Source organism: Schistocerca piceifrons, chromosome 6 (assembly GCF_021461385.2).
Source record: "Schistocerca piceifrons isolate TAMUIC-IGC-003096 chromosome 6, iqSchPice1.1, whole genome shotgun sequence".
NCBI lineage: Eukaryota > Metazoa > Arthropoda > Insecta > Orthoptera > Acrididae > Schistocerca > Schistocerca piceifrons.
In genome coordinates this window covers 288,664,358-288,682,770 of record NC_060143.1, presented here as the reverse complement: position 1 = coordinate 288,682,770, position 18,413 = coordinate 288,664,358, and the positions used below count along the sequence as shown (strand labels likewise).

The 18,413-nt window shown below is 47.3% G+C and overlaps 1 protein-coding gene across 1 annotated transcript in view; it reads right to left on the bottom strand.

Moving 5' to 3' along the window:
• LOC124802774 (ARL14 effector protein-like) overlaps positions 1–16,887 on the bottom strand; it is a 97,202-nt gene extending 80,315 nt beyond the window's left edge. Inside the window, exon 1 of the mRNA XM_047263770.1 lies at positions 16,738–16,887. Coding sequence (XP_047119726.1) covers positions 16,738–16,836 — 99 coding nt within the window. The 5' untranslated portion in view covers positions 16,837–16,887. The remainder of the gene's footprint in view (positions 1–16,737) is intronic.
• Positions 16,888–18,413: the final 1,526 nt, after the last annotated feature.

Genomic DNA, 18,413 nt, shown 5'->3' with positions numbered 1-18,413 from the left:
TGGGGGAGGATCGCCGCTTAAAAGATGTCGATGGCTAAAAAGACAGTGCCCTATCCGGAGTCTAGCTAAAATTACCTCCTCCCGACGACGCGTTCGGGAGGAAGATGTCCAAGTGCAAGGAAGGGCTTTCACTTCCCGCAATTTATTATGGGGAAGTGTTGACCAATGTGCATGCCATAAATGAGCAACTTTGCGACATAAACCGCTCTGTAGATCGGTGAAGGGAAGCGACTGAATAGCTGGCCGAGGAAGAGAGACTGCAGCCTTGGCCGCTATATCGGCCGCCTCATTCCCACAGATACCAGCGTGTCCCGGAAGCCAGAGGAACGCCACCGAGACGCCCCCCAGGTGGAACAAGCGCAGACAGTCCTGAATCCGGTGGACCTGAGGGTGCACAGGGTAAAGAGCTTGGAGACTGAGGAGAGAGCTGAGAGAATCTGAGCAGATTACGTACTGTATCCGCTGATGGCGACGGATGTAGTGGACAGCCTGGAGAACAGCTTAAAGCTCCGCAGTATAAACCGAACACTGGTCGGGAAGCCGAAAGTGATTTGGGGTGTCGCCAACAATATAGGCACTCCCTACACCTAACGATGTTTTCGAGCCGTCGGTGCAAATAAATGTGGCTTCTGTCAAGGCGGTGCTGTACCCCAAGTTGTCAAGAAGGTTTTGGGAAAGCGGAAGGAAAGAGAATGGAGCAGGTGACAGAAGCGGACTCCCGGGGGTAGGAGGGAGGAGGAGCGGCCTGCATACCCTACATCAAAGGAGGCGTCGAAAAAAAGGTCATGGGCTGGATTAGCAGGCATGGAAGACAGATGGCTAGCATAACGACTCAGAAGGACTGCCCGCCGATTGGACAGCGGAGGTTCAGCAGTCTCAGCATAAAGGCTTTCACAGGGCTGGTGTAAAAAGCTCCAGACACTAAACGTAATCCACGGTGGTGGATAGAGTCGAGACGCCGAAGAATAGACGGCCGAGCAGAGGAGTAGACTATGCTTCCATAATCCAATTTCGAGCGCACTAAGGCGTGATAGAGGCGGAGAAGGACCACTCGGTCCGCTCCCCAGGAGGTACCATTCAGGACACGGAGGGTATTAAGGGAACGCAGACAGCGAGCCGAAAGATAGGAAACGTGGGAGGACCAGCACAGTTTTCTGTCAAACATAAGACCCAAGAATTTAGCGACGTCGGAAAACGGAAGGTTGACAGGACCTAGATGTATGGAGGGCGGAAGAAACTCCTTACGTCGCCAAAAATTAACACAAACGGTCTTACTGGGTGAGAAACGGAAGCCGGTTTCGATGCTCCACGAGTGGAGGCGATCGAGACATCCTTGAAGACGTCTTTCAAGAACGCTGGTCCGTTGAGAGCTGTAGTAGATCGCAAAATCGTCCACAAAGAGGGAGCCCGAGACATCAGGAAGGAGACAATCCATAATTGGATTTATGGCGATGACAAACAGTACAACACTCGGCACGAAGCACTGGGGTACCCCGTTTTCTTGGGAGAAAGTATGGGAGAGAGTAGTGTTCACCCGCACCCTAAATGTGCGCTCTGCCATAAATTCGCGAAGAAAAAGGGGCAGCCGGCCTCGAAAGCCCCAAGAGAACAGTGTGCAGAGGATGCCTGTCCTCCAACAGGTATCGTATGCTCTCTCCAGATCAAAAAATATTGCTACCGTTTGGCGTTTCCGGGGAAAATTGTTCATGATATAAGTGGAGAGAGCAACAAGATGGTCAACTGCAGACCGATGCTTTCGGAATCCGCATTGGGCAGGTGTTAAAAGACTGCGGGATTCCAGCCACCAAGCTAAACGGTAATTCACCATACGCTACTCGTGAGAGAAATGGGGCGATAGCTAGAGGGGAGATGTTTGTCCTTTCCAGGTTTCGGAACGGGAACGACAATAGCTTCCCGCCATCGTCTGGGGAAGGTACTGTTGGTCCAAATTCGATTATAAAGGCAAAGGCGGTAACGCAGACTATGGGTTGATAAATGCAGCAACATTTGGACATGGATACCATCCGGTCCTGGGGCGGAGGAGCGAGAAGAAGAGAGTGCATGTTGGAGTTCCCGCAAGGAGAAAAACAGTACTGTAGCTTTCGTGATTTTGAGAGGAGAAAGCAAGATGTCGCACTTCTGCTGCACGTTTCTTTGGGAGAAACGCTGGCGGGTAATTTGAAGAGCTCGAAATCTCAGCAAAGTGCTGACCCAATGAGTTAGAAACTGCAACGGGGTCCACTAAGGTATCATGCGCAACAGTGAGCCCAGAGACCAGGGAGAAACTAGGCGCGCCTGAGAACCGTCGAAGCCGACTCCAAACTTCCGAGGAGGGAGTGAAGGTGTTAAATGAGCTAATAAAGAATTTCCAGCTTGCCTTCTTGCTATCGCGGATGACGCGACGGCATCGCGCACGGAGCTGCTTATATCGGATACAGTTGGCCAAAGTTGGATGGTGACGGAAAAATGTGAAGAGCACGTCGCCGCTCACGTATTGCGTCACGGCATGCCTCGTACCACCAAGGAACTGGGGGGCGCCGGGGCAATTCGGAGGTGCGTGGTATTGAACGTTCCGCAGCTGTAAGAATAACGTCGGTAATATGTGTGACCTCATCGTCGACGCTGGGAAAATGACGGTCATCGAATGTCGCTAGAGACGAAAAAAGTGTCCAATCGGCTTGGGCAAACTTCCAGCGTCGCGAGCGCATATATGGCAGTTGAGGCTGCAGTCTAAGGACACATGGAAAGTGGTCACTCGTGTGTGTATCATCAAGGGCGAACCATTCGAAGTGCCGAGCTAGCGGAACAGTACCGACCGCAAGGTCCAAATGAGATAAATTTGTCGTGGAGGCAGACAAAAATGTGGGGACCCCAGTGTTTAGGCAGACTAGATCCACTTGGTGGAAGACGTCTAGCAATAGTGAGCCACGTGGACAAGGATGTGGAGATCCCCAAAGCGGGTGGTGGGCATTTAAGTCCCCAACCAGCAAATAGGAGGGTGGAAGCTGACCAAGAAGATGAAGGAGATCAGCTCGTGCCATTGGTGTGGACGATGGAATGTATACCGTACAAAGAGAGAACGTGTATCCAGAAAGGGAAAGACGGACGGCGACAGCTTGGAAGGAACTGTTTAAGGGGATTGGGTGATAATGGAGAGTATCATGGAGCAGAATCATGAGTCCTCCATGGGCTGGAGTGCCTTCAACAGAGGGGAGGTCATATCGGACGGACTGAAAATGAGGGAGAACAAAGCAGTCATGGGGACGCAACTTTGTTTCCTGAAGACAGAAGATGACCGGCGAGTAGGAGCGTAAGAGGATCGACAATTCATCCCGATTGGCTCGAATGCCGCAGATATTCCAGTGGATAATGGACATAGGGTGAACGGAAAATGGAGGAATGTGACCATGGGTGCTGTCAACTCAACGACTGCTCAGAGCTTGCGACCGACAGCATGGAATGGCATTCAATCGAAAGCAGAAGATCCTGATCCATAGGTTGGTCAGGAGCAGCTCCTGCCACCAGCGATCGGCCGGTTGACCGGCCACCAGCAGTGCGCCTCGGCGACACAGAAGACGGCCGAGGGCGATTTCCGCCAGGTGGTGCTGTAGATGGGACTCGCCTTGGCGGAGAAGGAGATGAACTGTGTTTCTTTGTAGCCTTCTTGGAAGTATGATGTTTAGATGAAGGAGGAACCGATGGTTGTGAAGTTGCAGTACGTAAAAACTCTTCACGAGTATGCTCTTTTTTCGAAGACTTGGCGTCTGACTTTTGGGCTCGAGATTTAGCAGAACCCGACGAAGGGTGAGCTATAGAGTGGGCAGGCGAAAGAGGTGAGGTTGAACGGGCGATCTTTGCGCTGGCCGATCTGACGACCGTAGTACTAAAGGTGAGGTCGCAAGTCTGCGTGGCCGCCTCCTTTGTTGGCCGAGGAGAAGCAAGGACAGTGCTGTATTTTCCTGTCTGAGGCACGGTGGGCTGCCGACTGGCGAGTAACTTTCGAGCAGCAAAGGTCGACACCTTTTCCTTCACTCTTATTTCCTGGATGAGCTTTTCGTCCTTAAAACGGGGCAATCTCGAGAGGAAGCAGCGTGGTCACCCATACAGTTGATGCAGCGAGGGGATGGAGGTGGACAAGCACCCTCATGGGCATCCTGGCCACACGTAACACATTTGGCCGGATTGGAACAGGACTGGCTGGTGTGATTGAACCGCTGACATCGATAGCAACGCGTAGGGTTTGGGACGTAAGGGCGAACGGAAATTATCTCATCGCCTGCTTTGATTTTCGATGGGAGTTGAACTTTGTCAAATGTCAAGAAGACAGTGCGGGTTGGAATGATGTTCGTGTCAACCCTTTTCATAACCCTATGAACAGCCATTACGCCCTGGTCAGACAGGTAGTGCTGAATTTCTTCGTCAGACAATCCATCGAGGGAGCGTGTATAAACGACTCCACGCAAGGAATTTAAGGTACGGTGCGGTTCCACCCGGACAGGGAAGGTGTGGAGCAGAGAAGTACGCAGCAATTTTTGAGTCTGGAGGGCACTGTGTGTTTCTAACAGGGTGCCATTCCGTAATCTGGAACAAGACTTTACAGGACCTGCAATTGCGTCGACACCTTTCTGAATAATGAAAGGGTTGACCGTGGAGAAGTCGTGACCTTCGTCAGACCGAGAAACAACAAGGAACTGTGGCAACGATGGAAGAACCGTCTGTGGCTGAGACTCAGTGAACTTACGTTTGTGAGCAGACATAGTGGAAGGTGAGGAAACCATTGCGGAAGAATCCCCCATGATTACCGGTGTCTCCGATGGCGCGCTCCTCCCTTGTGGGGGCCCTCACCGAGGGCACACCCACCTTAGGTGATTGTTCACACCTCAGGTCACACCTCCCGACAAACGGACGGAGGGACCAATCGGCACTTTCGGAAGGTATCAGCTCAGGTAATCACCCCTCCCTGGGCCTGGCCGTTACCAGGGGTTACGTACGTGTCCTACCTGTCTACCCGGGGCGGGGAATTACGCGTTACCCCGTCACCGGCTACGCATGGAAGTGCGTGGGTTGGCCTTCAGACACGCACAGGGAGGAAAAAAGAGAAAGGGAAAGGAAAGAAGAGGGGGTCTCAAACGCCACAGCGGAGAAAAGAGCAAAGAGAAGAGGGAAGGAAACGAGAAGGACAGAGGAAGGACGAGGACTTGCAAGTGTAGAAAGCAAGGAATTTGGAACAGTTTCGAGCGTCCGTCTCCGGGCGTAGGCACAAACCATACTCCCAGAGGGGGAGAAAGGGAAGGAAAGAGCCAGAGGTGGGGGGGGGGGGGGGGGGGGCGAAGATGGGGGACGGGGAACGATGCGGAAAGGGAAGGGAAGGTATGCAGCCCGGAAAGGAAGGAGGGCCACATTAGCTCGGGGTCCCGTGCTCGCTACGCACGTGTCCACAAAAGAGTTGTGGACCCCCTGGGGGGGGGGGGACGCAACCAGATGCTGATGGCGGGCAAAGGCCATACAGATGGCAGACTCCAGGTACACCACGCATTCGAGCAACTTGCAAAGAACGTTGGTGAGGCTAATGGGGCGGTAGCTGTCCACCTCCAGTGGGTTCTTGGCAGCTTTCAACACAGGGATTACGATGCTTTCCTCCCATTGCGACGGGAACTCACCCTCAACCCAGATACGGTTGAAAAAGGTCTAGGAGGCGTCGCTGGCAGTCCACCGAGGGGTGTCTGAGCATCTGACAGTGGATGCAATCTGGCCCGGGAGCCGTTTCAGGGCAAGCAGCTAGGGCACTTTGGAATTCCCACTCACTGAATGGAGCATTGTACGAGTCAGGGTGGTGCGTGTGAAATGAAATGCTCCGACGTTCCAACCACTCTTTCAGGGAGCGGAAGGCCTGCAGGTAATTCGCAGAAGCAGAACTCTGAGCGAAATACTCTGCGATGTGGTTTGCAATGGTGTCTGAGTCAGTACAGACTGCTCCATTCAGTGAAAGTGCAGGTACGCTGATGGGGGTCCAACAGCCATAGAGTCGCCTAATCTTGGCCCAAACCTGCGATTGAGAGGTACGGAGGCCAATGGTAGAGATATACCTTTCCCAGCACTCCTGTTTGCATCAGCGAATGAGACGGTGGGCTCGCACACAAAGCCATTTAAAGGTGATGAGGTGTTCCAATGAGGGATGCTGCTTGTGACACTGGAGGGGCCACCTGCAATCTTTAATCGCCTCAGCAATCTTTGGCGACCACCAAGGCACAGTCCTCCGCCGAGGGGACCCAGAAGAACAGGGAATGGCAGACTCTGAGGCAGTAACGGTGCTGGTGGTGACCGAGTGAACCACCGTATCAATGGCATCATTGGAAAGAGGCTCAATAGTGGAAATGGAGGTGAACAAGTCCCAGTCAACCTTATTCATATCCTATCTGCAGGGGCACCCAGAAGAGTGACACTGTGGCAGTGACAGGAAGATCAGAAATTGGTCACTACCGCACAAGTCGTGCACACTCCACTGGACACACGGTAATAGGCTAGGGTTGCAGATCGGAAGGTTGATGGCTGAGTATGTGTCATGCGCCACACTGAAATGTGTGAAAGGCACCATTATTTACAAGAGAAAGGTCGAGCTGTGTCAACACTTGCTCAACGACGCTCCCTCGGCCTGTTGCCACTGATCCACTCCACAGAGGGTTATGGGCGTTGAAGTCGCCCAGTAACAGAAAAAGTGGTGGCAACTGGGCTATCGGCGCAGCCAGGACATGATGCGGGATATCACCATCCGGTGGAAGATAGAGACTGCAGACAGTAACAGCCTGAGGTGTCCACACCCGAACAGCGACAGCCTCTAAAGGTGTTTGTAGAGGGAGACACTCACTGTAAAGAGAGTGAAGGACAATGATGCAGACGCCACCAGATACCCTCTCATAAGCTGTCCGGTTCTTATAATAACCCCGATAGCCACGGAGGGCAGGGGTTCGCATCGCCGGAAACCTAGTTTTCTGAAGAGCAATGCAGAGGAAAGGGTGAAGGCTGAGAAGTCGTCTGAGCTCAGCAAGATGGTGGAAAAAACTGCTGCAGTTCCACTGGAGTACGACATTGTCCATGGCCGAGAAAGGCGGCGCGAAGGGACCGAGGAGGCAGATTACGCTGCTGGGTCACCTGCTGCCACCAATGGAGTACCTGTGTGAGTGACATCGATTGTGTCTGAAGGTCTGGCAAGATCCAGGTCCTCACCAGACGCCAGAATCTCTACCCCGTCCGCAGACGCAAAGCTTGTAGGTAGCAATGATGTGGGTGCCACCACAGTTCCCTTGGTCTTGCAGACCTTCTTTTTGGATTTCTCTCACTGTTCCTTGGGTTTTCCTGGCTGGGAGGATTTTGTTGATTCAGTCTCCAGGACTGAGGATGAGGGACCAGCTGCTTTCAGAAACCTGGGAAGGGAGTGACCCAAGGGACCCTTTCCTAGCGAGAGGAGCCAAAAAAGACGTACGCTTCTCTGGCTAAGAAGTGGGGACTGATATCCCCGGTGGGAGGGGGAGGTTTGCTCCTGAAGTAGGTGGTGCAGGAGCAACAGGGAGGGAAGTGCCCCCCAGGGGGCAGGTGTAGTCTTCTGGTTCTGAGAGGCGACGGGAATGCAATGAACTGATGGGGAGACAACTGTTCTCGTAGCGGCGGTGTAAGAGGAGGTCGTAGCCACAGGTGCTCTAATTTCCTCTTAGCCTCAGTGTAGGTAAGTCGGTCCACGGTTTTATATTCCATGATCTTCCTCTTTCTGTAAAATCCTGCAGTCTGGCGAGCAAGGTGAATGATGCTCTCTGCAGGTGACACAGATGGGAAACGGGGCACACGGAGTATTGGGATGTGACGGACGTCCACAATCTCAACGTGTGACACTGCAAGTACAGTGGGAAGGCATATGGCCAAACTTCCAGCACTGCATCGAGGGAGGGGTATGCGGCTTGATGTCACTGCAGTAGACCATCACCTTGACCTTCTCGGGCAATGTGTCACCCTCGAAGGATAAGATGAAGGCAGCAGTGGCAACCTGATTATCCCTCGGACCCTGATGGCTGTGCCGGATGAAATGAATACCTCACCGCTCTAAACTGGCGCGCAGCTCGTCGTTCGACTGCAAAGAAGGTCCCTGTGGAATACAATAGCTGGACTATATTTAAGCTCTTATGGGGCGTGGTGGTAACAGAAACATCCCCCGACTTGTCACAAGTGAGTAATGCCTGTGACTGAGCAGAGGATGCTGTTTTTTTTTTTCAAGACTGACCCAGAGTACATTTTGGATGAGCCCTCCACCTCCCCAAACTTGTCCTCCACATGCTCCACAAAAAACTGAGGCTTCATGGACACGAAAGATTCGCCATCAACTCTCGTAATACGAGGTACCATGGCAAATAAGCTTCACAGCCAGCCTTAGCCTGGCATTCCTCCCATGATGTGGCCAGGGAGGGGAACAATTTGGGGTCTTATTCCTTAGCATTGAAGTTAGACTTTGCGCACTTAGAGACTGCTGGTGGCGGACCACCAGCAAGAGATGACATACTACGCTTAATGGCACGTCATCTGCACAGATGCCACCCACTCCGACCAGGGGTCCTCCCCACAGGTGCCACCCAGCCTCAGCAAGGGCCACCTGGCAGGATGGCCATTGCTGGGAGTCCTGATGCCCCAGGGAGATGGGCATCTACCCCATGGCATACGTGGGGAGTTAACGGAGCAGGCATCAGTAGAGCGATCCGTGTTTGTCAGGGGGCTACAACCAACGGGGTACATGTTGACCCCACCACAATGGACTGGCTACCGTGCTGGATATTAGGTGCAAGGAAGGCCATGGTCATCGTCTCAGCAGAAAGCAACACTGCACAGTACATGGTGGAAATCACACCCAGTAATGTATCCTCGCCCAAGAGATGGAGAATGAGCGGGACTGCAATGCGACGGTGAGAAAGCTGGCTAAAGATTTCAATGCACGATGGACACAATGCACCACGTAAGGCACCCTTCCCCAATTAGCTCGCTCATCGGGAAAATTTTGACAGATGGAGGTTGAACCCAACAGGGGACCATCAAAAAGGCCGAAACGTGAGAGACTCTGTTTAGTCGCCTCTTACCACAGGCAAGAATACCTTGGGCATATTCTAACCCCCGGACCCGCAGGGGGGGGGGTGGGGGGGGGGGGGGCATCTGGAAAGTGGCAGGTAGTGTGAAGTTATACGGCTGGAGCAATAGCTGAAAGTGAGTTCCAGCAGGTAGGGTAGAGGGACGCACCCCATACTGGTGGCCAACGGAGTTATTAAAGGAGGCGTAGGATGAGTGGTCAGACATGGCATGGCAGACAAACGGCATGCGTATCTACTTAAAAGTCCACCATACCAGTATGACAGTGACAGTTCAGCAGCTTCTGCATAGGGACTCAACCTAGCTAGCATAAAAGGTGCTGGTGGCCAAATGGATTCCACGATGATGGAATATATTTAGATGGCATAAGATGGACAGATGTGCAGATGCATAAACGAAACAACGGAAGTCTAGTTTTGAACAGGCAAGGGAGCGGTACAAAAGGAGGAGTGTGGTCCGATCCACTCCCCTGGAAGTACTACTTAGGACACATACGATATTGAGGGACTGGGTACAGTGGGTGGCCAGATATGACATGTGGGAGGACCAAGACAGTTTCCTCTCAAGCATGAGCCCAAGGTATATTGTTTGTGCGAAAGGAAGAGCAACAGGCCCAACACAAAGGTGGTGGAAGAAACCCACTGCACTGCCTGAAATTCAGACAAACAGTTTTGCCAGTGGAACAGCAAAAGCCCTTGTCAATGCTCCATGAGTAAGGACGATCAAGACATTGTTGAGGACCCAGCTAAAGGAGACAGGTCCATGGAGAACTGCAACTGATCACAAAATCATTGACGAAAAGGGAGCGGGTGATGCTTGGCGCGAGGCAGGCCATAATAGGGTTAATGGCTACAGCAAAGAGGACAACGCTCAGAACAGAGCCCTGTGGCACGCCGTTTTCCTGGATAAAGATCTGCAATGAGGCAGAACCCACATGAACCTTGAAAACTCTGCCTTAAAAAAATTCCAGAAGGGAATGGGGCAGGCGGCCTCGGGAGCCCCACATGTAGAGCATATGGAGGATACTAGTCTTCCAGCAGGTGTCGTAGGCTTTCTCCAAATCAAAAAGCACAACCACAGTCTGGTATTTCCATAGAAAACCATTCATGACATGGGTCGACAAAGTGACAATATGGTCAACTGTAGAATGGTGCACCCGGAAACCATGTTGTGTAGTGGTTAGTAAATTGCAAGAGTCGTGCCACCATACCAGCCGGGCATGAGTCATACATTCTACCACCTTGCAAAAACAGCTGATGAGAGAAATGGGGGCACTAACTAGAAGGAAGGTGTTTGTCCTTACTGCGCTTAGGTAGGGTGACAGTGGTTTCACGCCAGTGTCTGGGAAATGTGCCACGTGCCCAGATACGCTTGTACATATGAAGGAGAAAGTGCTTGCCTGTTAGAGAAAGCGGCTGCAACATTTTAATGTGAACACTGTCCGTCTCTGGGGTGGAAAGTCGGGATGAAGTGAGAGCTTGATGGGCAGCACTGTAACATTCACGATTCTGAGAGGAGAAGGGTATCACCAGAGCTGCCTCCACTTGTTTCCGATGGAGAAAGGCAGGGTGCTAGTGGATGGAGCTTGAAATCTCTACAAGATAGTGGCTTAAGGTGTTGGAGAAAGCTGTAGTTCCATATGAAATCATCTGCTATGGTTGGATTGGAAATTGGGGAATGGACCTTGGTCCCAGAGAGCCGCTAGAGGTTGGCCCACACAATGGAAGGAGTGTAACTGTTGAAAGAACTAGTAAATGAAATAGAGCTAGTTTTCTTGCTGTCCTGAAGAATGCGACAACACTGCACATGCAGCTGTTTATATTGAATAGGGTCTGCCATCATAGGATGACTGATAAAAACGTGGAGAGCACATCTCCATGGGTGAATTGCATTGTGGCATGCCTCAATCCTCCAAGGGACTGTGACATGGCACGGTAAGGATAACATTCGTGGATTACTCTACCTGGTAATCATGACTCAGGAAATGTTGTTCGGTGAAGGTTATAAGGGAGGAGTAAAACCTCCATTCAGCATCAGAAAGCTGCTAGTTGGGTTTACATGTATGTGGGGTAGGACCAGCAAACAGATAGCAGACAGGAAGTAGTCACTCACCTAACTGTCAGAGAGAACGGATCACTCAAGATGGCAGGCAAGCTGGGCAGTGCAGAACGAGAGGTCCAAATGGGAATAGATGTGCATGGAGTCAAAGGAATGTGGATGCTTCAGTGTTAAGGCAGATGAGGCCGAGTTGATTGAGAAAGTCAGCCAAGAGGGCACCTCTCAGACAGGTTCCAGAAGAGCCTTGGGGGATGGTATACAATAAAGTCATCAAGCAGCAGAAAGGGGTATGGGAGTTGACCAATAAGCTGGAGGAACTCGTCCCTGGTGACAACATATGATGGAGGAATGTAGACATTACAAAAAGAAAAGGTGTAGCAGAAAGGAAAATATGGACTACAACAGCTTGCAGCCGGTTTGACTATGAATGTCATCGCGGATGAGCAGCATGACTCTCCCAGGAGATTCTATTTGTTCTCGAGTGGGAGGGTGTCAAAGTGGACCGGAAAGAAAATCTGAGAGGTTAAAGGGGTCGTGAGAACACAAATTTGTTTCCTGGAGGCAGAAAACAAGTGGACACTCCTTGTGGGATCTAATGCTGTGAACATTTCACTGGATGAGAGGCATGACGGAAAAAGGGGATGAAGGAAAAAAATAGAAGACTGTCACCTCAGCAGCTGCTGAGTGCCAACCTTTGAAGACTCAATGCTACAGGGCAACGAGGCTGAAAGATCCTGTTCCATGAGGTCGAAAGAGGCAGTGGCATTTTCACTGGGTCGGCCTGCAGATTCCAGGGCAGAATAACGATTGGCAGTGTACATTGGAGAAACAGAGGTCGACCGGGTGAGGGCTATCATGCAGGACACCATTGAAGAGGATCATAGAGTCAAAAGTAGATGACCGTTTGGCTTTGTTTGATTTATTGGAGCCTTTCCAGTTGGCAGTGGAAGACTCAGATGATTGTTGGCTGGAGGGACGTAAAAAGTCATCATGGGAGTATTCCTTCTGTCCTTTCTGGCCTACCAGTTTTGTAGCAGTGATTTCGCCATTTCAGGCAAAGGTGTGGTAACTTATGGCACAGTCAACAGGGCATTCAAATGTAGTTGTAACACTGATACTGATAGCAATGCCATTGAGTTTGGAATGTTTGGTCAGACCGTGATGACTTTATAGCCTGCTTTGATTTTTGATGGAAGCAATATCATATCGAACGTGAGAAAAAGAGTGCATGTAGGCACCAAGGTTACATCAACCTTTGTCATTACCCAATGGACTGCAATGAGCCCTGATGAGAGGTAAGTTTGGATTTCTCCCCTGGTCAGACTATCAAGTAGCCTAGTGTAAATAACATCACACAAAGAATTCAGCATTCGATGGGCCTCAACACGAACAGGATAGCCACGGAGGAGTGAAGCTGCAAGCAGTTGTTTGCTTGATACTTACAATTCTCCTCCAAAAGCGAAGTGTCATTTTGTAAATGAGAGCAGGATTTCACTTGACTGGCAACTGTATCAACACCAATCTGAATATTAAATGGAGTAACTGTAGCAAAGGACTGACCTCCTGAAGTCCATTATACCATGAGGAACTGAGGTACAGCTGGGAGAGTCTCAATCTTTAGCCTAATTCCATTTACATTTCATACATATAGACTGAGAAGACGATTGGCTCATTGCGAGAAAATTCCCCACGATTTCCAGCATCTCCAGTGGCAGGCTCCCTTCAACTGCAGGGGGGGGGGGGGGGGGGGGGGCGCACTCACCCACCTTAGCCAATTGGTCACACCTACTGAACTGACAAAAGGGACCAACAGGAAATTTGGGAGGGTAACAGCACAGGCAAACATCCATCCCTGGGCCTGGCCTGTATCAGAGGGTACATGTGAACACTACCTGTTGACCCAGGGCTGGGAATTATGTATTCTGATGTCAGGCTACTGAAAATTCACAACACTTTCCCAAAAAGTATCATGTTCCCAAGGGAGCGGAAAGAGAGTAGCAGGAGGATGGACGTGCAACACGGAAGGGAAAAGATGCTGCAAAGTTGTGGTAACCAAGCATGAACTCGCCAAAGAGTGGTGAGTGCCCTGGGGGCACCAAAAGACTCAAAAGACTGACAGATAGCCAAATAATAAATAAAAAATTTCTGAATGACAACACCTTCTATTCAATACATGAATTTTTAGAAATAAATTAGTAACCTTTAAAAAAAGATCTCTGGAGCAAGTATTAATCCAATCCAATAAATAGGACTCACTGGTGATCTGTTCTGGAACAAGTAGCATATTTTCTCTTTGATTAATGTATCTGTTTTCCTCCCATGGCATACCTACAGGAGAAAATGTATTTGGATTATATCTCTCAGCATTTTAACTGACTTATCTTTTGAATGACACTGCTGCAGTGGATTTGGGGGGGGGGGGGGGGGGGGGGGTATGAGCAGCAGCTTGCGATAGTTTTGTCCATCTTGATGCCACACACTCAAGCCCAGTGCTCTTTTGATGAGCAATGCCACGACAGATTGCCTACTGGTATGGGTATTTGTTGCACGGAGTTCTCTGGCTCCAGATACGATGAACACATACTTCTAGGCGCACAGGGGCACCAATAGTTTGCAGTGTCATCCCTGTGTGGTTGGACAACAGTCAAGCAGGAATTTAATAACTGGTCTGATTTCAGTGTGTTACAGCCTAGGTTCTGATGTGAGATTTCTACTTACAAATTATCTTTTTCTTATGTTGAAATATACCACAAAACACTGCCTGGGATCGCCTCTCATCACTCCGCATTTTGCAAACATCTACCAAACCTCCGTATTATTTAAGGCTTACATCTACATCTATACTAGTAAAGCGACTGAAATACATGGTGGAGAGTACATCCCATGGTGCCAGTTATTATGGTTTCTCCCTGTTCCTATCACACATGAAGCATGAGAAGAACGATTGCTTGAATGCCTCTGTGCATGTAATTATGCTAATCCTGTTCTCACAATCCCTATGTGAGTGATACATGGGAGATGTAGTATATCCTTCAGAGTCGTCATTTAAAGCCAGTTCTTGAAACTTTGTCAGTATTCTTCTCACGGTAGTTTACATCTTCAAGAGTCTTTCAGTTCCGTTTCTTCCGCAGCTCTGTGACACTCTCGCACAAGTTCAACAAACTTGTGACCATTTGTGCTACCTTCTCTGTGTATATTCAGTATCCCTCTTAGTCCTATTTGGTACGAATCTCAAACACTTGAGCAACATTCTGGAATGTGTCACGCAACTGATTTGTAAGCAGCTTCCTCAACATTCTACCAGAAAAGCAACGTCTATCGGCTGCTATACCTATGACTGAGCCCATGTGATCATTCCCTTTCATATCCCTATAAAGTGTTACACCCAGGGATCTGTAAAAGTTAGCCAATTCCAACAGTGACTCATTGATATTATAGTCATAGGAAACGATGATTTTCAATTTTTTTGAAGTGCATGATGTTTCATTTCCAAACATTTAAAGTAAGATGCCAATCTCTGCACAACTTCGAAATCTTAACATCTAACTGAATAATTATGTGGCTTTTTTCAGGCAGAACTTCATTACAGATAACTGCATGATCTGCAGAAACTCTGCTGCTACTATTAATTTTTGCAGTAAAGTGACCACATCAAATGTTCAGTCCCAAAGTACCACATTGCTGTCCTTAATGTTCAATATCTCTACTATTGTTGTCACATCACTTCATAAGGCTAGCTTTGATGCGTGCGCGCACACACACTACAAGATTCTGGTCAGAATCAATTCTACTCAATGATGCAATAATCTGAAATGCATAACAGATACAGTTTTTCAATTAAGTGGGTTGGAACAATGCACAAAGCTATCGCAATCCACAACACTTTTAATTTTTCTGTTTATTTGAGTATTATTTACAAAAGATTTCTATCCTTTTATTTATTAGTACAAAGTGGTTCTTTTAAGGTGAATGAGCACCACATTCTGCAGAGAGGCAATGTTGTGAAGTTACAGATTTGCTCAGTTTCTCTTAGCCCCCAATCACAAGCTGTAAATGCTGTCTCCTGGCAACAAACATTAATGATTGTACGATTTATGCGGAACCTGTATCAGCTCTGCTGCTGACTTTAAAAACTTACATAGAAACAATGCAGTATGGCAGCATCACTCCAACAAATAAGTTTCCACCACTACAGGTCAATATGGCATTCAATGTAAAAGACATAAAATTAAATGTTGACAGATACCTGAAGATTAATTAGTTGGTTGAACACTGTAACAGCCCTACAACCGTATAAATTGAGTAGACTATCAAATAAGACTGGGTGGTGATCCTATCACGTCATTGGTACCATTGCAGACATGATAGAAACATTAGAAACATCATAGTGGGAATGGCATGACAGGTTCAATTGTGAGAGATTCTGCCAACATCTTTATTGTGTCAACATGACATCTCATAAATGCAACAGTGAAGGTGATGTCAATCACATTTAATCATAGAAGCCATCAAAAAACTAAGACTCTGATATAGGCCCCTAGTGTTTTGTGTCCTCTGAAAATGATTTACAAACATACACTGAAACCCTTTTTAGCAACAGAAGACGAAAGATTTGTAAGCTTCCATAGGATTTTGTGGCAGAGGGTCAAATAAGAAGATATGAAAAGGAAACATTAAAAAAGTTAGTTGTGTCTGTAACAATTACATGTATTTCATTATAATGTTTCAGAAGAAACTGAAAACAACTATTTTGTGTATGCTAAAAAACTTCTGGTGAGAAAGAGCGATTTCGTGCAACTTAACTAAAAATAGGTGCTGCACATCCAATTTTACAAACACTAACTTACATCGATATTACAAAACTTTTCACTAGCGACTCCGAACTCTGATACTAAATAATTCCTTTTCATTCACAATGGTGTACGAAAAATGACTAAATTATATCTGCACCAATTTTCGTAGTTTACAGCATGTAGCCTACCATTCGTTAATGGGGAACCACATATTGTCATACAAAGTACGAAACTTCAAAATCCAACTTTTAATCTGAGCTGCTTGTTCCGACGGCTGCGTTTCACTGCATTTATTGCTATTATATGCTTCTGTAGACGGAATACAAGACCATGAATGTAGCAAACGTCACATGATAAACAACACCGTACACTCACTTAACGTAAAGACGCTCGTATCAATTTCACATAAAGTAATTAACTCTTTAATAGACAGTGTTCCGTGTCATCATTTGACGGTGTTCGTCACTTCTTACACACAACGTTCCAAAAATTTACATGCAGCAGTGTGTTGTGCAAATGAGAAACAACCTCGCCACATCTAAAACGAGAGTTGCCGCCGACATTTTTGCTACCTACAGCATCAAAGACTTACGCACGTATATGCAACCGATGAATGAATTACATTTTGTCAAACAACAATAATAACAATACCAACACAATGTACAGTACGAACGTTTCAAACAAAGAGTTACGTATGAACGCACTCCACTGCAAGTACAATGCTTACAACTATCCGCTACATTTATATGTGTTGACTGAGTATTACCGATTGCGCTGACTTCGTAGTGTTTTCATTGCTGGCCTCACTCAAATTAGAGGAGTCTTCACATGAATCAATACTCAGAGCCCTAAGTGATCTTTCCATCGCATTCACAACAAAACATCCGAACTCGCTCCTTTTTCCCAACGATACCACTTCTTCGGAGTTAAAATTTCACGTATATCGATTGTTAAAATCGTTGAGGGAAATGCTGTGAAACGTTTGTTCATTGGTTTTTCCCGGTTTCTCTATACCGCTGCCCCACAAAGTCTATAGTTTAGTTTTGTATTATTATTTGACATTGTCAAATAGGGTGACAAGCGATCTGTTATGTTGAAATGTATGGATTAAAAATCCTAGTTCACAATCGTAAAAACATCTTTATTGACAACTTGTTTCAGCTCATGAGCAATCTTCAGACCTTGAACGAAAAAATTATCAAGGATGATTGAAGAAAACTGCCCATGATCTGAAGGTGTCCCATGTCTGTCCTACAGAGCCGCTTTGATCACTACAGGGACAGTTTTTGTACATGGGTTTCCGCCTGTATTATCACACTTACGATACGGATGGTTTGAAAATGGACTTTAGGTGGCCGAAATTAGTCATTGTGAAGAATAAGGAAGATACTTTTTAATGCATATTATGACGGAGCTAAAACCATTTATTTCAAACATAAATTGCAGTCAGGCACTTCGTTTGGCTTCAGGAAGCAAGTTTCCACAGAAAATGCTATTCGTTCTCTTGTATATGAGCCACTATTTTTTGTATGAAGCACTAGCAGGTCTAAATGATAGGCTGAAGACAGAGTTATTTTACTTGATATTTTAAAAGCATTTGATTGTGTGAACCATAAAATATTTTTGGATGAGTTTGAACAACATGGGAATAGGGAAAAACTCAACAGCTGTTCACTTTGTATCTATAAAGTAGAAAGTAGATGATTGTCCTCCATTGTCAACAAATAGGGAAGAGGTCTGAATACGACTAGGGTCATGTAAAGAGGGGGGACACAACAAAAGTTTTGATCTGGGCCAATTTCTTTTCTTCATATATATCAATGGTCTTCCAGTAAACATAAAATATGACACAAAAATTGTTCTCTTTGCATATTACTCAAGTGTTGTAGTGAAAGATTGTGAATGTAATATAAATAATGTATCTAATAAGATAGTCAATAACTGCAGTATGTGGCTTTCAGAGAATAGATTAATGCTTAATTGTAACAAAATGCATGACATTCAGTTTCATGTAAAAGCAATACTTTACTGTCCAAAAGTGGACATTCACTCATATTAACTATCATATATCAGATTCACATTCAACATACTCTGTAGAAGCTGTATGCTACCCTCTCTATAAGAATTATCTACAATATCTCTGGCACTGAAACATGTATGTTGTTATATTTTGAGGCAACTCTGTGGACCCAAACAAAATCTTTTAGTCCAAAAATGGGCAGTCAGACTCATCTACAGGGTCAGTAAGCGAATTTTGTGTAGTTAGTGGTTCAGGTGTCTTGAAATTTTAACTTTTCCCTCACCATACATATATTCCATCATCAGATTTCTTGTTGACAACACTAAGTCATTCAGAAGAAACTACAACATTCGTTCTGTGAACACTAGATGGAAAAAGTATTTACACTTGAATAACACTCCCTTAAACAGTGTATAGAATGG